At 37.4% G+C, this 23,632-nt stretch overlaps 1 protein-coding gene across 2 annotated transcripts in view; it reads left to right on the top strand.

The window, feature by feature from the left end:
• SEC63 (SEC63 homolog, protein translocation regulator) overlaps positions 1-23,632 on the top strand; it is a gene marked incomplete at its 5' end in the record, with an annotated part of 64,446 nt that overhangs the window by 6,812 nt on the left and 34,002 nt on the right. For both annotated transcript variants that reach the window (XM_079716149.1, XM_079716148.1), the window contains 3 exons: positions 13,130-13,229; positions 18,513-18,627; positions 19,961-20,073. In XM_079716149.1, the coding sequence (XP_079572275.1) occupies positions 13,130-13,229; positions 18,513-18,627; positions 19,961-20,073 (328 nt within the window). The remainder of the gene's footprint in view (positions 1-13,129; positions 13,230-18,512; positions 18,628-19,960; positions 20,074-23,632) is intronic.

The following is a 23,632-nucleotide window of genomic DNA, read 5'->3' as shown; positions in this document are numbered from 1 at the left end:
GGAAAGCATGAAACATATTTAAAGTACAGATCAAACCAGTTGCAGCAGAGTTCCCAGAGTGAAAAAGTGTGAGAAAAGGCCAGAAAACTTGATTAAGTCATATAGAAAACCTTATATGTTCAGCTGAAGAGTGTATGTGTGATTTGGTTGACAGTATGTCGTCATGAACATTTTAGAACACTTTTGCAACTGTGCTATATGCAAGTTAATGTAATAACATCTCATAGGATGAGACAGTATAGAGATTGAGAAGCAGACAAGACATAATATGGGCCCAAACAATGGTGGTAGCAATAGGAAGGTAAGGGACATACTTGAGATATTACTTGATATATTACTTTTCTTTTAAAATTTGTATTGTGGTAGTATGTATATAAAACATAAAATTTGTAGTTTTAACCATTTTAAATGTACAGTTCATTAGCATTAATTACATTCACAATGTTGTGCAACCATCATCTTTCCAAAATTTTTCACCTTCTTGACTCATAGTCTTCTCCATCTCAGTTAATCACATCTGTTTCTTCAGCTGTTCTGGCAAGAAGCCTTAGAGTTATTCTTGGTTCATCTCTTTGTCTCATATGCCACTTCCAGACTTTTAGTGTGTCCTGTTGGCTCTACCTTCAAATTATTATATCTAGTGTGACCATTTCTTATTGCTCCACCACCACCACCGTCCTGTTTTATGGCCTGGATTATCATTAGCCTTCTAACTAGTCTCATCGTTTCTACCCTTACTCCTTGCAGTCTTTTCTCAAAATAGTAGCAGTGATCCTTTTAGAACCGAAGCTGGCCCATGTCACTTCTGCTCAGAACCCTTTAAGCCTCTCCCATCTCAATCACAGTAGAAGCTAAAGTCATTAGAGTGGCCTGTGAAGTCCTTCATGAGCTTTTTGACTTCATTTCTTATACTTTCTCTCTTGTTTCTTCCATTCCAGTCATACTAGCCGCTCTGCTACTCTTAGGGCATATGGGGCACACTTCTTCTTTTGAACCTTTATAGTTGCTGCTCCCTATGCCTGGAATGCTTTTTCTCTAGTAGCCACATTACGACCTCCCCCATCTCCATCATGTCCTTGCTCAAACACCATCTTCTCAGTGTTGCCTTCTTTCAGCACCTTATTTAAAATTGTTAAGTTTTTTTCTACCTTCAAAGAAGCTCTTCCCTTTTTCTGTTTTATTTCTCTTCATAACACTTATCTTCTAATATACTATATAGTTTACTTAATTTGTTTATTGCTTTCTCCTCCGCTGGAATGTATGGTGTGTGAGAGCAGGGGTTTTTGTTTTGTTTTCTGCTGTATCCTCAGTGTCCAGAAACATCCAGGCACATAGTAGGTACCCACCAATATTTATTTAATAAAGGTGTTCTCTACATTCTTTTTTTTTTTTTTTTTTTTTTTTTTTTTTTTTTTTTTTGTGGTATGCGGGCCTCTCACTGTTGTGGCCTCTCCCGTTGCGGAGCACAGGCTCCGGATGCGCAGGCTCAGCAGCCATGGCTCACGGGCCCAGCCGCTCCGCGGCATATGGGATCCTCCCAGACCGGGGCACGAACCCGTATCCCCTGCATCGGCAGGCGGACTCTCAACCACTGCGCCACCAGGGAGGCCCTCTACATTCTATACAAATGTTTATTTTGTGCTTGCTATATTCTTGGCACCTGGAAAGCGCAGGGCTGATTATGTATATGACAACAATGTCTGCCTTCAAGAGTTTGAGTACAGATTAGTAAAAATTGGATTTAATACTGACTGCTGAAGAATGGTGGTGCCATTCATGCCAACTGCTGAAAAGAATGTATAGTCCTACTTCCTTTTTTAGAAGAAAGCTATAAAAATGTTAAAAATTTTAAATTTAGTAATTCCACTTCTGGGACACTGTTCTAAGGATATAGTTCTAAATACTTATAGGACCAAAGAAAGATATTGTGATATTGTGTGATATACTGTGATATTGTGACTTATAAAAATATATTTTGGTCATCTGAATGACCAGATATATGGTTCTTGTATATATTTGGCCTTTGTCCACAGTTCCTGCCCACAACTTCCAAAATCCTTGGAATTTCCTAAGTGTTAAGAGTGATACAGGTATCTTTTGTTATGTGAATGAGGTGACTTTTGGAAGCACTGAAAAGGGACTCTGCTGGTCACCAGGAGAACCAACCATGTGATTAGGGGGTTGGAACTTTCAGTCCTACCCCTGATCTCCAGGGATGGTAGAGGGGCTAGGGATTGAGCTCAAATGCCAATGGCCAGTGATTTAATCAACCGTGCCTATATGAAGCCTCTATAAAACCCCAAAAGGATAGGGTCCGGAGAGGCTTCTGGGTTGGTGAACACATGGAGATTTGGGGAGAGAGTTGAACCCAGAGAGGGCATGGAAGCTCCTCACCCTTTCCCCAAACCTTGCTCTATGCATCTGTTCCATTTGGCTTTTCCTCATTTGTAACCTTTTATAGTAAACCGGTGATATAGTAAGTGAAATGTTTCTCTGAGTTCTGTGAGCCACTTCAGCAAATTAATCAAACCAAAGGAGGAGGTGGTTGGAACCCCCCAGTCTATAACCTGGGCTTGTGACTGGCATCTAAAGTAGGGGGGCGTGGGTGTGCAGTCTTGTGGGACCGAGCCCTCAACCTGTGGAGTCTGATGCTAGCTCTGGGTAGATGGTGTCAAAACGGAGTTGAATTTTCAGACACCTAGCTGGTATTCCAAGAATTACTCGTCGAAGTTGTGGGGACCTTCCCCACCCCTACGTTGGAAATTGAGTCTCAGAACACCCTATTTAAATGCCCATAATACCAAAAAATCAGGAACAGTTTGTATGTCCAATTATAGGATGATAGGTGTATTATGGTGTCAATTCATTTGGTTATTAGTAGTCATGATGTTTACACTGAGTTTCTAAACATGGGAGACATTTAGAAATTAAAAAATTAAAAATTACAGGTAATGTGATTTTAACACAAACTTTAGCTTTATGTGTTTGTGTCTGTCAGTTTGTACGCTGGTACATGATAGAGTGCTGCCCTTAAATTCGCATTTGTATGTCCTGCTTGTTCTTCTGTCTGAGAAACTATCTCTTGGGCATCTGCTGCACTGGGGAGAAGTAGTAGATGTCATCATTACTGCAGAAGTGTTCTTGAGGGCCTTGATTGAGGCAGCCCCGCAGCCCTCTGATTGAGGGAAGCACATTGCCCCTAGAAATTAGTTGCTGGAATTTCCTTGTTCGTAGAGAAGTCTTTCCTGAGTATGTACCCTCAACCTTGCCAACTTTCCTTTCTTCCTTCCTCCTTCCCAGATGTTCTCCAAAAGAGGACTACAAAGGAAACACATTAAAATGTTATTATTGATTATTATCTGGGTGTCAGAATGGTGAATATTTTCTTCCTTCTGCTCTTATGTATATGCTGAGTTTACTGTATGAATTTGTATTAATGTCTAAAAGCTTATTCAAAGAATCTTTGGCTAGATTGGCTATGATGGAATGAGCCAATCATAGCCATAGAAGGAGGAAGACATTCTCTGTACCTCTTACGTCTGTGGGCCCTTTCAGCTCAGTGAATTGTTTTTACTTTGGGGTATGTAGTGTTTAAGGTCCCAGTGGGACATACATCCTTGTGGGGTTTTTTTAAAAATTTATTTATTTTATTTTTTATTTTTGGCTGCATCAGGTCTTTGTTGCTGTGTGCGGGCTTTCTCTAGCTGCGGTGAGCGGGGGCCACTCTTTGTTGCAGCATGCGGGCTTCTGATTGCAGTGGCTTCTCTTGTTGCAGAGCACAGGCTGTAGGTGCACAGGCTTCAGTAGTTGTGGCTCGTGGGTTCTAGAGCGCAGGCTCAGTGGTTGTGGTGCACGAGCTTAGTTGCTCTGCAGCACGTGGGATCTTCCTGGACCAGGGCTCGAACCTGTGTCCCCTGCATTGGTAGGCGGATTCTTAACCACTGCCCCACCAGGGAAGCCCCATCCTGTGTTTTAAATTGCCATTTTTTTTAAAGCTAGTATTTCTTTACTGTAACAGTATTTGAGTTTCTCTATTTCTTTTTCTCTTGTTTTGTCTTAGAAATAATTAACCTTTGACTTGGGCTGTGGATTATCACTTGGGATAAAGGTGAAAAGAAAAATAGAGTGGTAATGGTAGAGGATTGGATGAAGAGTACGGTAGTTAACAGAGTAGCTGTGTTGTCGGCTGATGAGATGGCAGGGTAGAGATGACCCTTTAGTAGGGTCTTGGGTCATGTTTGAGAGTATGCTAAGGAGACATAGCATCCTTCTCAGGGACCCACTTGCACACTATAATTCGTTTAGAATTCTCCACTATCTTGCACATCTAGTTCAGTTTAAGAAATGTAATTTGAGGGACTTCCTTGGTGGTCCAGTGGTAAAGAATCTCCCCTGCAATGCAGGGAACGCGGGTTTGAGATCCCTGGTCGGGGAACTAAGATCCCACATGCTGCGGGGCAACAAAGCCTGCGTGCCACAACTACTGAGCCCGTGCACCTCAACTAGAGAGCCTGTGTGCCGCAAACTATATAGCCCACGAGCTGTGGAGCCCGCGCCACAACTAGAGAAGCGAAAACCTGCACGCCACAACTAGAGAGAGGCCCATGTGCCGAAGCAAAAGATCCTGCATGCTGCAACTAAGACCCGATGCAGCCAAAATAAATAAATAAATAAAATCTGTTAAAAAAAAAAAAAGAAACATAGCTTGAAATGAATCATTCCTGCAGTTGAGACTCCCCTTCTTTCCTTAGTATTATCTTCTGGCTTAGAGACAAATGGCTCACAAAAACCCCTGTGTCCTACAGATATGAGGGATGGTTTGCTTTTCTTCTGGATCTTGACACTTCTATAGCAAATTGAGCTAAAACAAACAAAAAAGAACTGGTCCCCTCCCCCTCAAATTTATGTGCTACATTGCCTTGTCCCACACTCTTTAATACTGAAATCTTTGTGGCGGTTTTATTTGTAGTACTTTTTTTAAAATAAATTTTTATTGTTTTTGTTTGTTTGTTTGTTTTGGGCCACGCTGCATGGCTTGTGGGATCTTAGTTCCTCCACCAGGGATTGAACCCCGGCCATGGCAGTGAAAGCGCCGAGTCCTAACCACTGGACCGCCAGGGAATCCCTGGTCTGTAAACTTCTGTTTCAGAAATTTAGAGATGTCATCTAATCAGTTGTTTTTAGCTACTCCTTGTTCTTAAATATTTTGACTTGAATTTCTTCATATTACAGTTTCTGCTTCGGAGATATAGTCTGGTCTGGTTAAGTTAATGAGAATAGGGACATAATATATTTTAGCTGCTTTTGAGAATTGTCAAGGCAATCTAACTATTCTTTGATTAGGAAAGACAGTTAAAGTGATTATGTGCACAGGCCTATGAATTTAAACCTGGGCACAAGTCTCATCTGTATTCTTTAGTGGTTATTTGCAATTCCTTTGGTACCATCTGTAACTTTGGGCAACTTACTTAATCTCACTGAGCCTCAGGTTTTTTTGTTTTGTTTTGAAGTATAATCATCCATCCATACATACGTACCCCCAGGGTGGTTGGGAGGTCTAAATGAGGTAATTAAAACATTCAACAAATATTTATTAAGCACCTACTATTTGCCAGGCATTATGTTAGGCAATGGAATATGGGAGTGAACAATATAGACAGGATCCCTTCTCTCTTGAAGCTTACATCTTAGTGTGGGGGAGACGACTGACATCTAAACAAACAAACAAACAAAATCAGATAGTGATAAATACTGTGTAGAGAAGTAGAATATTCAGAGAAAATCTTCCTGAGAAAATTTCTTCAAGCTGAGTGACAAAAGGGAGCCAGCCATTCAAAGATCTGAATTGAGTGGAAAAGCCTGTTTCAGGCTGGGGAAACAGTGTACAAAGTCTTCAAGGGAAGAAAGAGTTGGACATATTCCAGGAACAGAGAAGACCAAAGTGGCAAGAGTGTGGCAGGTGAGGAGATGAATCTGGGATAAAGTCAGAGAGGGAGCTGGGGTGCTGATAATGTGTGTAAGCCTGGTACGAAGCTTAGATTTTATTTTAGGTGCAGTTGGAAGCTATTGAAAGTTTCTAAGCAGAGAAGTTGACAAGGTCTCCTATTTCTTAATGAGGTGAAAAAAGGTTTTTGGCCAGCATGGATATATATCCTTTAAAGGATGAAGTCATATCTACTTAAAATATTTAAAAATCATATACTATAAAATATAGTACTTAAAAATACAGTTTTATCCCCTTACATTTCAGGAAACAATTATTTTCAAACTCCTCATATATTCAACCTCAGTGTCTTTGTGATCACCAGAGCTATTTTATGAGTCATCTAACAGTTTTTCAGAATGTATATGTTTCATCTGCGTTTGTGATATAGCACTTTTGGGCTCTGAATATGATACCATCACTGGAAATTTTATTCCAAGCCACAAGTGCAGCATTATATAACATTAGGTGTTTGATCATCCTGTAAGTATATATTTTTAATCTCCATAATGTAGCCACTTGCTAAATTTTTCAAGTGGTCTTTACAAAGGTTGCTTACAATGACAGCTTAACACTTGTAATTGTGAGATATACCCCCAGGGATAATTATGGAATATCTGAATATTTTTGCCTTCACATGACCTCTAAGTGTGCTAAACTACTATTAATTGAGATTGTTGTGGGCTTTCTTCCTCCAGCTTTTTTTTGTTGTCTGGCTTTTTTCTTTTAAAATAATCAAGCTCCCCAACCTCCCCCTCCCTCAAGGTGTTCATAAGTACTCAAATATATAGTGATTCTCTTTGCCTGAAGCATACTTGTAGGGGAATGGAAAAAGAGAATTTGTTGCCTTATCACCTCTGTTTATTCTCCCAACCTTTCCTTTCTTCTCCGTGTCCCTGATCTTCAGGCCATATCATTCAGCTGCTTTCCATGACCCCGCTATAGCCATGTGTTTTGGTGTGTGTGTGTTTAATATCGTCTCCAGTGGGGAGGTGCTCTTGGCATCTAGTGGGTAGAGACCATAATGCTGCCAAACATACTCTAATACACAGGGCAGCTCCCCACAGCTGTTACCTAGTCCAAAATGTCCATAGTGCTGAGGCTGAAAAACTGTGTTCTATGGTACTCGTTTCAGTACTCTAAAGGGAAAATAAAATTGAGGTGGGTAAGCAGATCGTATAGTTGTATGCTGTTGTCCAGTCAAGCACCAGCTGAATCTATTTGAACCACTTGGTTTGTATTGGTTTGCACTTACATTGCACTTATATAATCCTTAGGCATTCCTGAGGATTATGAACTTTGGTTCTGGTGGGGTGGTTCTACTCTGATCCAAACATTTTCAGCTGCTTCCTGGGTTTCCTCCTCTGTTGCCAGGGTATGCATAGGGGGTAGGTGGCAACTGAACCCAAGTTTCTGAAATCCTTCCAATATAGGTAATCTGTGATTGTGTGCACTGGGTGGTAGTGATGGTGAGTAGTGTTTAGTCAAGTGTCTTATCTATCCCAAATCCAAACAGTTCTGACCTGGCCTTGAGAATGACACACTATGGCTAACTATTCAGATTCAGGTTAAGAGCATAACAGAAGCTTTAGTTTCTCTTAGTCTGTTTTGAGATTAGGGTGACTAGGTAAGCGATAGTTTTGGAGGTCTGGAGCACTGAATTCCCAGTTTTTCATTTTCAAATTATCATTTTCATGCCTTTTCTATTTTGAAGTATTCTTGGAACCAAACTGCACTATTATAGAGAAACGTGTTTTCCTGTTTTTTTAAAATAAAAGAACAAAATTGTGCCAACAACGAGTGAGCCAGTGTCATCACATTGAGGTAATATATTCTCAACTAGCTGCAGAGAGACTTTGGGTAGCTAGAAAACTGATATATAATGTCTTCTAGACTTTTTGGAATATTGAATATAACCTTTTGATTCTTGGTACTATTTTCTTGGACCCCTTAGGGATTTAGGAATACTTTTAGGGGGCCCTGAACTTTGGAAAGAAGTGTGGTACATTTTTTTCTTTTAAGTAAATTATGTTATCTCTATATCATTTAGCTTTATTAATTTTAGTAATGTATATTGCAAGGTATATTCTAAAATTTATTTCTCAATGATTTTTATAATCCTCAAAATATCAAAATATATATTGATATATTTATTTGAACTGAAAAATGAAGTCAGACTTTTTTGGACCAAGTTTGGTTTGCCTAATTGGTTTAACAGTGAGGACTGCCTTTGTCAGTTAGGTTATGGAGCATGTTTTTTCTATAAATTGAATAACTGAAGATAATCTGCAACTTCCAAGTTTTGAAAAAATATACTTAAAGTAAAAGATAAAGCTATTTTACCTAACATTGTGCCATATTGACAGCAGTGTACTTTTTATTTTTAAAACTCAGTTTCAGTGTTTAGAGTTTCAACTCTTTGAACATATGGGATATTTACAATTTGCTTATAAGTGAAAGCGTAATGGATATTTTACTCTTATTTTAGTAATTTATCAATTTGTAATATTTATGTTGCCTTGATAACACACGCGCACACACACACATACGGGTAAAAGTAGCAGCAGAAATTTTAACACATAAAAAACCTTATGGATGTGTTAAACTTCACTGTGGTAAAATTACTGATGTTCTTTGGTCATGCGTGCCAAAGCATTTGGAAGTGAAGTGTCTTGATGTCTGCAACTTACTCTAAAAAAAGGGGAGAGGGAGGGAAAGCAGGAACTAGAGATAAAGCCAAGAGTTGCAGAATGTTAATAGTTGGTGGATTTAGGTGAAGGGTATTGTTCATTGTAATATTCTTTCAACTTTTCTGAAGGCTTGAAAATTTTCAATATAAAAATTTGGGAAAAATAGTCACAGGGAATAAAACAAATTAATTTGAAGAAGTATGTGTCAGTATTATAAGAAATGACTTACCAGGATAAAAATATATTACATTAGGATAAAATTATGTGGGGGAAGTAGAATGAAGAGCTTGTTCATAAATTTCTGTAAATGGATGATGGTGGATATGAAATTGCTATTATGATTTTTAGATTTCATTGGTACATTTAAAAGCAATGAAACTTTTATTTTAAAATATCAACTTATGTCAGAAACAACATCTTTTGCAACTCTTCAAACTTACGTTGAAATCTATTGGTTAGATTGGTCAAATTAGAACTCTACAAGAGGGTACATGATTTTTAAAAATTCTTTTAGGGCTTCCCTGGTGGCACAGTGGTTGAGAGTCCGCCTGCCGATGTAGGGGATGCAGGTTCGTGCCCCGGTCCGGGAAGATCCCACATGCCGCGGAGCGGCTGGGTTCATGAGCCAGGGCCGCTGAGCCTGCGCGTCCGGAGCCTGTGCCCCTCAACGGGAGAGGCCACAACAGTGAGAGGCCGGCGTACCGCAAAAAAAAAAAAATTCTTTTAAAAGCAGGCACACAGGTTTGAAGACCGGATCTGACTAACATTCTTTCAGCTCTTCAGGTTCTAGGAATATGGTGCTAAGGGTTCACTCAGTTATACTACAGACTGACAGATCATTCTGCATGACAGGTGGATATGACTGTTTTAGCAAAGGCGCTGTATAGCTTATGAAGCACAACCATAGTAACCTGCCCCCAAGCCTGGACTACTCCTGTGGACATACAAACTTCATGATTGCTGAGAGCAATCATCATATGTTGCTATTTTTTTTTAATCACAGAATTGTTTTATGACCTTGTAATTTCCCTTTTTTATAAATGTGAATGATTTCTTTTAAAACTATATTATAAGTTAATGATATTACTTAGGTAATTTTTGCTGCCCATGAAACTAGTAATTCTATAAACTAGAAGTTGATAAATGAATTTCTTTTTATTCTAAGTGTCTTTAAAAAGCTCTCAAAGTACTTTTTTTTTTCTTTTCCATTATGGTTTATTACAGGATATTAAATATAGTGCCCTGTGCTACACAATAGGACCTTGTTGTTTATTCTATATATAATAGTTTGTATCTTCTATTCCCAAAGTCCCAATCCGTCCCTCCTTGTGGAAGGACTTTACTTCTGATAGTTACTTTGACTTGAGGTCATTCGTATAGAATTTTGGAATGTGTACTATGAATATTGAGTGGTGCTGGATATCACTGTGTTACTGTGTAAACTATACCCCGTAGTACTTACTGATTATTTAAATATTCTACTAAAAGGTTAAGATACAAATTTTGGATCGGAAGAGTGAGGCATACAAGGTGCATGTACACATTGTGCAAGACTTTGGGGACTGAAAACCATGTGTACTTTCTCATGGACAGAAACATTGGGAGAATATTATTCCTTTGAATAGATCAAGCCATCTGGTTAATAAAGAGACTTCAGCATGTTCTTATAACATGTTTCCTTGGTTTCATACTTAAAGTGGGAAACTGTGGAGGCTTAATTTAATGAAATCCAGATTTAAAAATCACCAGTGGTGTTTTCAAAAGTGTCTATAATTTAACTGTGAAAATCAGAAAATTTACATTACTACCATTTCATTTTCAGACCTATTCAAGTTTTGTCACTTGTCTCAATGATGTCCTTTATAGCAAATGATCCATTTCAGAATCACACATCATCACATTTAGTTGACATGTTTCTTTAGTCTCCTTCAGTCTGGAACACTTCTTTAGTTAGTTTTTCCCTGACTTTAAAGATTATAGGCCAATTATTTTGTAGAATGGACCTGAATTTTGGTTGTCTAGTATTTTCTCATTATTAGTTTCAGGTTACGTATCTTAGAGACGAATTTCACAAAACTGATTCTGTTCTTCTCATTGCATTCTGTTAGATGGTATATGATTGCATTTTGTCTCATTGCTGGTGATGTTCACTTATCACCTGATAAGATGTTGTCCACCAGATTTTTTGTATTAGTTTCCTATCATTGCTGTAACAAACCACAACCTTAGTGGCTTAATATTACACAAATTTATAGTTTTGGAGGCCAGACTTCCAAGGGTGGTTTTACTGGGCTAGTGATTGTGTTGGCAGGGCAGGTTCTTTCTGCAGGGTTTAGAATAGAATTCTTGCCTTTTCCAGCTTCTGGAGACAGCCTGTATTCTTTGGTTTGTGGCCTCTCCTTCCATCTTCAAAGAACATCACTCCAGCCTCTGCTCGCATTGTTACATCATCTTCTCTTTGACCCTCCTGCTTCCTTATAAGGACCCCTGTGGTTATATTGGGACCACCCAGATAATACAGGATAATCTTCCCATCTCAAATCTTTAATTTAGTCACATCTGTGAAGTCCCTTTTGCCGTGTAAGGTAATATATTCACTGGTTGTGGGTTTTAGGATGTGGTAGACATCTTGACAGGGGGCAATTATTCAGCCTATCACACTTCTCCACTGTAAAATCGTTCTTTCCCTTTTGTAATATTTTGTGGGAAGATACTTGGATCTCTGGTTCCCGTTCGTGGAGAATGCTATTTAGAAATCAAGATCTGGGTGCTAGGTGTGCTCACTGCTATTGAGATGTCATTGTTCCTAGGTTCACTTAATAGAGTTAGAGAATGTGTATGTATGTGTATAGATCTACATCTATATTTCTATATTAAAAGATATTAATTAGTTCTTACTCATATCTTCAGTTGCACTCTAATACCACAGAGTTCATTCACGTTTTCTAATTTTTCACATATGTAACTCCCTTCTTTGACAGTGAAAAGCTGACTGCAGTTATCCTTAATATATTAACTTACTTGATAATTCTCCCTGCATATTACCAGTCTCCTTTTCTGCCACCACCCCTCCCCCTACATGGATTGCTCTTCACCACACATGTTCTGATACCTCCTGCCACATAGCTCTCTCATGTGGATTCTTTCCTGGAAGCATGGTGATAACAGGGTTGGTGGGCTTCTTATATGGCAGCTTTGGAACATTCTATTATATGCAAAGTTCTTTTACTTACCTGAGATCTCATTTAAGGACTTTGGTTTTGTAGTTTTTTAATATTGTGAAAAAATTTTTATTTAGTTTTAAGCAGCTGGACTCAGTTTAGATGATCTCAGTTTTGTTGGCAACATCCAAAGCATCATAGTCAGTAGCCAGTCGAACATATACCTTCTTCTCTCCATCAGCCCTGATCAGGGTGTTGACCTTGGCCATATCAGTGTTGTAGAGCTTCTTCATAGACCATTTGATCTGGTGCTTGTTGGCTTTGACATTCATAATGAACCCAAGTGTATTGCTGTCTTCTGTCTTCTTCATGACCAACTCCCTGCTCAAGGGAAACTTGATGATGACATAGTGGTTAAGCTTGTCTCTCTTCCAAGGATAAACAGACTGCCTTCGGGGTGTCTTGAGCCACCCAGAAAGTGGGTAACATGCAATCTTCTTTTTTTGTGTGTGGATATGGATGCTTTTTAGCACTGCCTTCTTGGCCTTCCAAGCTTTTGTTTTTGTCTTTGGCTTTGGAGTGGCATGGGCTTCTTACTTTGCTTTCTATATAACATCTTCATGAAAAGGTAGATTTTTATTTTAAAACTTACCGAAATTTTTTTAAACTTGGGAGAGTTATTCAAACCAAGTGATTGTGGTGAGCTTAGTAAAACAGTATATGATATGTTGGCTTTGGTTTAATTCCTTTTTAATTGAATTGCAGATTTTTCAGGGGGACTAAAATAATACCTTTTGTTATAACTCTTATATAAACCTATTTTAACTTCTTATGGGTTTGGGTGACTTTTCTCATTTAACATAATTATTTTCATATTTGAAGACTATCATTTCTGCTTGGCTTCCTTAATAAAGTGCACATTCCAACTATTTTTCACTTTTTGTTACTTTTATAGCAGAAGGGGAAGGAGGAGAGAATTTTTCAGAAATTACTGATTATATAACTAAATATTTTGGGTTCAAGTCAGTTTTTAATTTTTTCAGTTAGAAGTTAAGTCTCACATGAAAAATGATTGCCTGGTAGTCGAATAAAATTTTCCAGATAGATCATTTGTTCTAAGTGGTAGAAAATTTAGCCTATCTTGTGAATTTTTCTTAAAAGTTTAAGTAGAGAGTACTTTGATGTTCCAATATAATATTAGCATGATAATGAAGGTTAGTATGGTTTTAACTCTGGTTTTGCCTTCACTGTGGAAACCGTTGAACTATCACCTTCTTTTTCTTTTTTTTTGACAGAACAAAATCGATTAAAGAATATCAGAAAAGTATATGGAAGATGTATGTGGTATCGTTTACGGTTATTAAAACCTCAGCCAAATATTATTCCTACAGTAAAGTAAGTAATTGATTTCAATAAAAAACATACTTAGTGCTTACTCTTTGCTAGGTATCATATAAAATAGGGGTATAATGATGAATAAAAACATGTGTTTGTAAAGAAATTATAACCTTAGTAGGGGTAAGATGTGATTAGTAAATTTGAGAACAGTCTGAACAGAGTGGTTGAGAAGTTCAAAAGAGAGAGAGTGTACTTCTGACTTGGGGGACGAGGGGAGAAAGAAAAGTCAAATCTTGAAGGAAGATCTTGTATATCTTGTGTCAGGATTTGAATTTTGTCTTAAAGACTATGGAGGAATCTTTAAAAGGTTATTGAAAGCACGGGAGGTGACAGGGTCAAGTTTGCATTTCATGGTGATTGAAGTTTTTGAGCACATACTGTGTGCCAGGTGCTGTGCTAGGATTTTATATGTTATCTCATTAGTTTTATGTTAACTTCAAGGTAGATATTTTTGCTTTTTCTCAGATGAGGAAACTGAGACTAAGAAGATGAGGTAACTTGACCAAGTTCCTGCAGCAAGAAGTGGTGGAGTAGGGACCTAGTTACCCTTTATTTTTGCAGGGCCATCTGCTTAAACAGGCCATTAGCATGTTTAATTAGAGTAGGTGTCTTTGGTTTTTTGAGGCTGTGGGATATGCTGGTTAGCCTGGGCTTTGGACCTTCACCCTAAGTCATCAATTTACAGGTAACAGATGAAACTGAGGGGAAGTGAAAGAGCTGCCATTATTGGAGGACTATATCCTGTGAATTACCTACATATATCTATCCAGTAGGTAGGAGGACAAGACCTAGCAGAGGATATTAGTAAAAGTGGATCCAGTTATTTTTAAAAATTGGTTTAGGGCTTCCTTGGTGGCACAGTGGTTGAGAGTCCACCTGCCGATGCAGGGGACATGGGTTCGTGCCCCGGTCTGTGAAGATCCCACATGCCGCGGAGCGGCTAGGACCGTGAGCCATGGCCACTGAGCCTGTGCGTGTGGAGCCTGTGCTCCGCAACGGGAGAGGCCACAGCAGTGAGAGGCCCGCGTACCGCAAAAAAAAAAAAAAAAAAAAAAAAATTGGTTTAAATGATGATGATAGTTTTCAACATATGTGCCTGGTTTAGTTCTTTTGCAGAGGGAGGGAAATCTTAGCTTTGGTGTTAGGAGTTCTTCAATGGTGTGGAACTAAAAGGCAAAATTAGTGTTTACAAGAGTAGTTTCATGTTCACTATGTATTCCTTGCTATTACTTCTCATTTTTTGTTTTGTTTTTTAAATTTATTTATTTTGGCTGCGTTGGGTCTTCGTTGCTCGCGCGGGCTTTTCTGTAGTTGCGGCAAGCAGGGGCTACTCGTTGTTGCGGTGCGTGGGCTTCTCATTCAGTGGCTTCTCTTGTTGCGGAGCACGGGCTCTAGGCACGCGGGCTTTAGTAGTTGTGGCCCGCGGGCACAGTAGTTGTGGGTCACGGGCTCTAGAGCGCAGGCTCAGTGGTTGTGGCGCATGGGCTTAGTTGCTCCGCAGCATGTGGATCTTCCCGGACCAGGGCTCGAACCCATGTCCTGTGCTTTGGCAGGTGGATTCTTTTTTTTTTTTTTTTTTTTTTTTTTGCGGTACACAGGCCTCTCACTGTTGTGGCCTCTCCCATTGTGGAGCACAGGCTGCGGACGCGCAGGCTCAGCAGCCATGGCTCACGGGCCCAGCCGCTCCGTGGCATGTGGGATCTTCCCAGATCGGGGCACGAACCCGTGTCCCCTGCATCGGCAGGCGGACTCTCAACCACTGCGCCACCAGGGAAGCCCTGGCAGGTGGATTCTTAACCACTGCGCTACTAGGGAAGTCCTTGCTTCTCATTTTAAATTAAACTTTTATGAGGCAGCAAGGCAGATATTTTTGGCTTTCCAGTCTCTTCTGTTTTGGGCTTTGGTCAACACATTGTGGGTATCTGAACCTCAGTTCTCAAGAAGAAAAACCCCAACTTTGTGATGTTCTCTTTAATAATTAGTAAAGAGATTTACTTAAATAGAAGTACAGATTAATGGATGTTTAAATAAGGAAGAATTAAATAATACTGGTAGAATTTTAGATAAGGTCAGGAACCATCAAAACCGCTTTGCTACTTAACCTTGAAGCATTCTTTCAAAATTAAGTAGTCATTGTGTAATACTCTAATTTCTGGAAGTTGCTTAAAAGAAAAAACACAAGACCTCAACTTAATTACTGAAGCTGTATGTAGGGGAAATGTTTGTCTTTTAAGAGAAACCAAACATGTTTTTAAAAAATTGGGCACAGAGCATGATGTAATCTGTTATGTTTCTACTTTTGGTTTGGCTCTCAGGAAATTAGAGCGTGGTTTTATTGGTTGTGGTAGTTTTCATCAGCCTGGGGATTCTGTCATGAACCTCTTCTCTCTTCCCTTTATTCTTTTTTTTTTTTTTTTTTTTTTGCGGTATGCGGGCCTCCCACTGTTGTGGCCTCTCCCGTTGCGGAGCACAGGCTCCAGACGCGCAGGCTCAGCGGCCATGGCTCACGGGCCCAGCCGCTCCGCGGCATATGGGATCCTCCCAGACCGGGGCACGAACCCGTATCCCCTGCATCGGCAGGCGGACTCTCAACCACTGCGCCACCAGGGAGGCCCTTCCCTTTATTCTTTGGCTCAGAGAGCTAGACGCTACATGAAGAGCATCTAACACAGGGTGTAGTGTGTTTTAGGTGTTTTGTTCCCTTTCTCTTCTACCCTTGTTTGCTTTAAAATTTTACTTTAGTGGTTTTCAATTTTACTTTTATCTTTGTTTTTTGAGCTTTGTAGCCTTTTGGGAAAGTTCACAAACAAAATGTGGAGTTACTAAGTTTGTGTGGAAATAAAATATATTTTCAAGTGTTCTTTAGCATATTGAGGGTATTAGCAAACTTTGGGTTTGAGTCAAAAGTTACTGTTAAATTATTTTCATTATTCATAAAATAAGTAGTTATTGTGTGCTATGTATGTGTCAGGTATTATACTAGGCGCTGATATACCGTGAGTAACATACTAACAAGTAAACAAGTGATGATAATAGAGTTTAGTAAGGGTTGTAAGGGGCGGAGAGGGTGTGCCATGAAAGAACAGAGGGAGGGCTCTTAACTGGCATGAGATAGAGAAGATTTCCTTGTAAGTGAGGTCCTAGTTGAAAGCTGAGACTTGGGTTAGAGTTACTAATAACAGCAAATAGCTACCATGAATTGGTTGTTTACTATCTGTGAGGCACCTTTTAGGGGCTTTACATACCTAATCTTATTTAATTCTCAGACCCACCCTAAAAGTTGGAAGTTGAATTGTAAAAGGCTAAGCAGCTTGCCAAGATCTCTAAGTTAATAAGTGGTAAAGTTGGGATTTGACTTCAGGTAGTTTTTGCTCCAGAGCCTATGTTCTTAACTACCTCTCCCTAGATAGCCAGGTAAAAGTGGGAGTATTCCAGGTAGGCCTCCCTCTTCGTCTTTGGACATACAGATAGTATGGAAAGCAGCTTGCAGTATTATGCCCTTAATAAGGTTTAGAGCATTAATTTGGCCAGATAGAAAGAAATTTGCATCTGAGTGCCATCTCTGTTTGTTACTCTGACGTTAGTCAGAACTGAGTAAGATCCTGTCCACGTGCTCAAGGAGTTTGCAACGAGCCAGAGGAGGAAGGTCATGGTTTGTGCTTCTTTGTGACTGTAACCATGGTCTCCCCATTGATCATCTTAACAAGGGTTAAGGATTGCTTCTTGGAGGATAGATAATTTGAGTTGAGTCTTGAAGGATGAATATAGTTTGGATACACAGCAATGGGGAATGGGAATTCTAGGTTGAAAGACCCAAGAGAGCAAAAGCATAATGGTGGGAAAAGCTTAGGGAACTGTGGGATATGGGGATTTATTTTGTTTGAAATACTAGGGTGATAAAAGTAAGGAGGTAAGTTGGAACTGGATCCTGGAAACTCCAAATAAACACGTTTAAGTTAGGTTCCTATCAAGAGAGCTTAAACACACGGAATGTTTTCTTTCTGTATTTGAAAATAGGTCACTTCAGTTTTGTTTGATTAGGTCTCCTATGATTCATTTATGTCTTTGTTTAACAGTTCCTACCTAATGTAACAAACTGTGATACAAAAGGTGTAAAAAAATTATTCAATTTCATCATTAAAGATAACCACCATTAAGATGATTTATCTTCTATATTTTTACTTATAATAAACTTTTATTTACAAAGAATAGGATTATATTATACATACAGCTTTGAAAGCTGTTTTTCTAATTTAACAGTACAAGGTAGATAATCTTCCACAGCAAATATTTTTAGTGTCTAGATAGTATCTCTCTATGGATGTACTGTTATTTATTTGTTCAGTACTCTATTGATGGACATTTATGTGTGTGTGTTTTCAGCTATTAATTATACCTGTAACCACCCTTTTATACTTTATAAACTTAATTTTAGTTTATTTCCTTCTAAATTTCTTGAAGTGGAATAGATGATAGTTAAAAAGGTATACACTTCTTTAGGGCTTTTGATAACCTTATTGCCAGATATTCCTTCAGAGTGTAGAATGTATGAGAGTTCCTTTTTACCTTAGCCTCTCCAACACTGGTAATATCAATCTTTTAAATATTTTTACTAAATAGAACATATTGAAGAGAAAAGAAATTAGTTTTTTTTCAAACTATATGTTCTTTTATATCTTTTTTTAACCTGTTATGCACGTTTTTCTATATCTGTTAGCTAAAAATGTTCTATTGTGTGGCTATATCTTGGTTTATTTAATTAGTCTCCTATAAATGGTTTATTTAATTAGTTTCTTATAAATGGACATTAAGGTTGTTTCCAAATTTTTACTGTTATAAACAAGTCTACTTATTCATCTTTGCACAATTGACCCATTATTTTTCATAGTTTATCTTACTAAGAGTGTAATTACAAGGTCAAGAGCAATTCTTTTTTACATTAAATGGTTAACTAAATACTAAGTATTAATATATTTTGATGTAATGGAATGGGTCCAATAAATTAATGAATACATTAAATTCTTACTTAAAATTCTGCAAATAGTAACTGAGAGAATATTATATGCCAGGCACTGCTAGATTCTAGAGAATTCAAAGGTGAAAAAAGATGCTGTCCTTATTGTGTCTTACAACCCAGTGGTTATAGAATTTGAGTCAATAGCACAGTGACATGAGACTACTTAAGATCGTTTTATGCCTTGCCATAGTGTCTTTTAGAATCTTAAAGGAAAACCATATAGTTGTATTTATTTATACTTCACTTATCTTTTTTCTAAACAGGAAAATAGTTCTGCTTGCAGGATGGGCATTGTTATTATTCCTTACATACAAAGTTTCCAAAACAGACCGAGAATATCAAGAATACAATCCTTATGAAGTATTAAATTTGGATCCCGTAAGTAGTATTTTATATAGTCCCTTGAAAATACTCTGGGCCCACAGCCTAAAAGAAATTGAGCTGTGCCTAAAGAAATCAGACTCTGGTCAGTTAAAAAAGGTACCTAATCCATTATTATTCTAATGCATATATATTTTTTAAGCCACAGATGTTTATTGCCATCCTATTAAGGGTTGGTTTGTAATTGCTAAAATGTAAAAGTATCTGAAGATGAGATGAGAAGTTAGTATATTTTTAAAAGACATTTCTAAGGTTGGTTTAATGCAAAGTTAGAAGCAGGAGGTTTATTTATGTTAGTTGGATGGGACCCTGTGTTAGTTGACACTAAGGCAGTGTGTTGGTGTCTTTGTCATAGAAATTCAGGTTAATCTTGAGTGTACCTGTTAGCTGACTTTGTTGATTGAACTTGAGTGATGGGTCCCAGTAGAAAATTGGTCTTTTAAGTTAATCAGTGGAAAGTTAGAACTGAAATGAATGCTAGAGATCATCTAGCCTTTTTTCTCATGGAGAAAATGAGGCCTGGAAAATTTGTGTTTTGTCTGGGGTCCCATAACTTCTTAGTAGCCAAGGTGAATCTAGTGCCCTTTCCATTTTTTCCCCCATACTACTTTTTTTTTTTACTTCTAGTCTCTCCTCAGTAGATGGCTTGATCCAGAGATTCATATGATACACAGTAAGGAGTGTGTTAATCTTCTAGTTTTCTGCTTTGTAGAAGAAAATTTTGCATATCATCTGAGTTTTCTTATTGTGATGATCATGGTCATCAAGAGAGATTTTTTAAGATTAAAAGGTTTGGGGGCAATTTAATGCCATAAAAAATCAATGTGAAAAATTTATTCACAGAAATTGAATCTAATTAGGAAACAACTAAGGTAAACTTATTAAGTAAATACTTAATATTAAAATATTGGCAAGCAGGTGAAACCAGAAATTCTTCAGATTTTTTTCTTAGAAAGGAAGTTAACCTTTGATTTGAGCTTTTTTCAGCCAGACTTAATTTACTGTGATCATTCTTTGATATTTCAATGTCACTATCATTTTATTTTATTTAAATGGCATTATATAGTATCAGTCTCAAATCGTCGGTGCCTAGGGTACTGCGTGGCACATACTAGGTGCTCACTAAAATAAAATATATTGGACAAAATGAATATTTTTATTTAAAAAATAATGTGGGTGAAATTTATAGGACAAGGTATATATAGGATGAAAACTTCATTTTCTGTTTCTGAAAATATTGAGTAGTTCAATATTTTAAGTTCAAAGTGGGATGGATTATGTTTTTACAGCATTGTGCTTATTTTTACTAAAACAAAGCCTTTTCTTTTAGGGGGCAACAGTAGCAGAAATTAAGAAACAGTATCGTTTGCTGTCACTTAAGTATCATCCAGATAAAGGAGGTGATGAAGTTATGTTCATGAGGATAGCAAAAGCTTATGCAGCGTAAGTATTATAGGACCTGTTACACATTTTTAGGAGTGGTAAAGATAGTTTTCTATTTGAATAAAGTAGTAATAAAATAGTTGTCATACACTTTTATTAAGCGCCTCATATGTTGAGTCTATCTATCATTTATGGAACTACCTGGCAACCTTGAAGTGTTAATTAGCCAAACCTTAATTTTAAGTAACTTACAGTAGTGCTTTTGCCATGTAAGTTGGTTAAATTAAGTAATAAGTGATGTGTTAATTGAGCTATTTTCAAAGCATCCTGATTAGAAGAGATATACTTGCACCTTGTTTTCATTTCTAGGCTTTTTGTTAGGCTAGATCTATTTCTTTTATTTTGGCTTGTAGCTTGTCTCATTTAAACTGTAAACTAAAGATGAGTTTAATTTTGGGGAAACAAGATAGAGTATATAAAATTTGGAGTAATTCCTTGAGTATTAATATTACAAGAGTTAAAAAGTTAGCTGGACTCTTCAGGAATCATAGATATATCTCACACAGCTCTTATGTTGAATTAAAGAGTAAAATACAGACAATATGTTATCTGTTTTTTGAGGACTCGGTGATGTATATAATTTTGTAAGCTAACTTAAAAATATAAGTAAATAATAGGATATGCAGATATAATAGCAGGCTGTGAAAGTGGAATGTGAATGACAAAAGTTTGGGAAATATCTTGAGCATTTTTGTGCTTAATAAAAGTATATTGACCGTGTCTCCTCTCTGCCTAGCCCGCCCCCCCTTTGTGGATTGCTTGTTATCTATGTGAATATGATTCTGTAATAAAGCAATACTTTGAGGAGCTTCTGAAGTGTACACTACATTTTCTTTTCCTCGCAGCAGACGTCCTCCAGATTGCTGTCTTTCAGTTGGTGTCTCCTTTTCGCCTTTTTTCAGTGTGTCTCCTTTAAGCATTTACCCTTGTTGCACAAGTATTGCAGTGCCTTAGTTGCTGTCTTCAGGTAATTTAAGAAGAACTGAAGATTTCCAGAGGAAGTCAGATAGCCTTGGTTTCCCTGTATAATTGTCCACCCCACCTAGAGCTTTAGCTATTGTTTCTTTCAACTTTCTGTCTCCTAATCAGATTCTTTTCCCCAAAATAATTAGTAGTTTTAATTTTAGTGCTTTTGGTACAGTTATTTTCCCCCCCCTGAGTTTTCAGGTATTGTAACACTTTCAAGTTCATGATTTTGTTCTCAGGTTACTAGAAATCTGACTCTATGATGTATGGTCACTATTCTAAGAAGTACAGAAGAATAATATATGGCCTTTGGTTTTAACTCAGTTACATGTTCAAGATGTAGAATGTTTTGTATGTAAAATGTCTTAAATAGTTGATGGTCTATCAGACAAATGAAGAAGTAAAATGATTATGGGACCCGGAACTTTGAGTTATTGTAACTTGTACAAGTATAACTAGATTAGTTAAAAGGGTGCATTTTACTGAATATAGGTTCTGAGTGATTGAAGCTGCAATCTTATGTATAACTCTACCAGCCTAAGTTATGTAATTCAAGCAACTTGTAGAATGCAGTTATAAAAAACTCATGGTCTACAAAGTTTTTCAGAATTTGCCTTGGTTATTCAGGCTGGTTTCTCTTCCCTTATTCACTCATTATAATAAACAAGCTGGGTCATTCCTATTTCTTCAGACCAGATTGTAACTTAAAGGAAAGGAGGTATGGTTATTTTTGAGGAGTTAGACCAACTATTGATATCTGATTCATTCTTCTGGATATAGTTGGGATTTTGCTTTTGGGTGTAAAATCTATGTTTAAACTACTTTATAACAAGTGGGCAGCATGATTTACATCCTTAAAGATATTTTGATTTTTAAAAAGTATGTTTTCATGTGTTCTTACAATGAATATGTAACTTAGCTCTACATAGCCAACTCAGGCCCCTCACATATAATTTAGTGAAAGCATTTTCTGGGTTAGGATTTATAAACTGAGGTCCCTGAAACTGTATACAGAACTTATGTGTGTTTGTAAATGTGCATTTTTTTCCAGGGCAGGAGGGGCATAGGTTTCATTAGATTGCTAATAGGATCTATGATATAACCTCCCTCCCCCAAAGTCAAGGGGTATAATCATGTTTAGGAAGCTTTATACTCATTGAATTTAAAAAAATTATGTTAGCACCATTGGTGTTGTTTAAGCTTGTTATATATAAATTATACTGAAATCACATAGCTTTTAAGTACCTTAAGTCTTAGGAATGGATACTGAAGCACTAATAAGTAGCCAAAAATCAGTTGCTTTCTTACACTGACTTTTTAAAAAATGGATAATTCCTTTGAGTATACAGGATGGTTACACAACAGTTGTACAAATGGTTTAATGAATGAGTTAATGGAATTTTAATCAGGTGTGTATGCAGGTTGAAAAATCAAGTGCTTCTCTGATGAGAGCTGTGCTTTATTTTGCAAAACCTAAGGGCATTGTATAGAGAACAGAACAGTTTATGGTGCTGCCATCATTAGAAAGTCAGGAGGGGACAGAGATAATTATTTTGGGGAAAAGACTCTGATTAGGAGACAGAAAATTGAAAGAAACAATAGCTAAAGCTCTGGGTGGGGTGGACAATTGTACAGGGAAACAAAGGCAAAAGTTTTTGAAAAACATTCCTCCCTTAGCAGAAAGGAATCTTAGCACCACTGCTTATTAACTTGCAGTCTCTCTAATAATGCCTTTCATTGGCTCCTGTATTTTACTGCAGCCTTAGGTCAAACAGTGTAAGTGGAGTTATAGTTGAATAAGGACTAAAGACATCAAGGTTCTTGTTTTCATAAATGACCAAATTGATAAGTTTAAAAATATTTTCAAATCATTGAAAAATTTTGCAATTTTAGGAAGGTTCTTCTGCATTCTGTCTCTCAATTGGAGCTTTGTTGAATAGAAAATTCATTGTATCTTAAGTGCATATGTTCTGGGAAATAGAAATATGGCTAAAATTAGATTTGGACATAAACACACTCTTTTGCCAATTGGTCTGCAAGAATGCCTTCCTTATTATGTTATTGGTCATTTTGTGTGTATGTGTCTGCCTTGTCTCCTTAGCAGCATTGTAAAGTTTTTGAAGGAATTGAAAATTTCTTTTCATTTTTTTTTTTTTTTTAACATCTGTACTGGGACCTGGAATAAAACTACTCTCACCCTGTGCCTTGAGCCATTGCCTAGGTCAGGGGTTGTATTTATGTTTAGGTGTTTAAAAAATCACTGTCACTTTCATATTGCTTGGGTTAAGAAGCTGTTGCTTTAGCAGGTATTTTCTTAGTCTTGCTGGAAGTTGGCTTAGGAGAAAATTGTGATCTTAGCACAATGCAAATGACCTTTTCCAAAGCAGTGGAATTTTATAGGTGTTATTATTTTTTTTTGAGAATGTGGTGCCAGTTTTGGAGGGATTATTATTAATCATGTATTAAGTTTATATTTAAAAATAGATACATATCATTATTAAAGTAAAAACATGCCCATTGAAGAAATTTTGGGAAATATCTGAGCGTATAAGATTTTTAAAAGTAACCTATAATCCTTCCTCCCTGCCTCCTT

The sequence above is a fragment of the Hyperoodon ampullatus genome (assembly GCF_949752795.1).
Source record: "Hyperoodon ampullatus genome assembly, chromosome: 12".
In the NCBI taxonomy this organism is placed as follows: Eukaryota; Metazoa; Chordata; class Mammalia; order Artiodactyla; family Ziphiidae; genus Hyperoodon; species Hyperoodon ampullatus.
The sequence above is the reverse complement of the archived record's forward strand: the minus strand, read 5'-3'. Positions and strand labels throughout refer to the sequence as shown.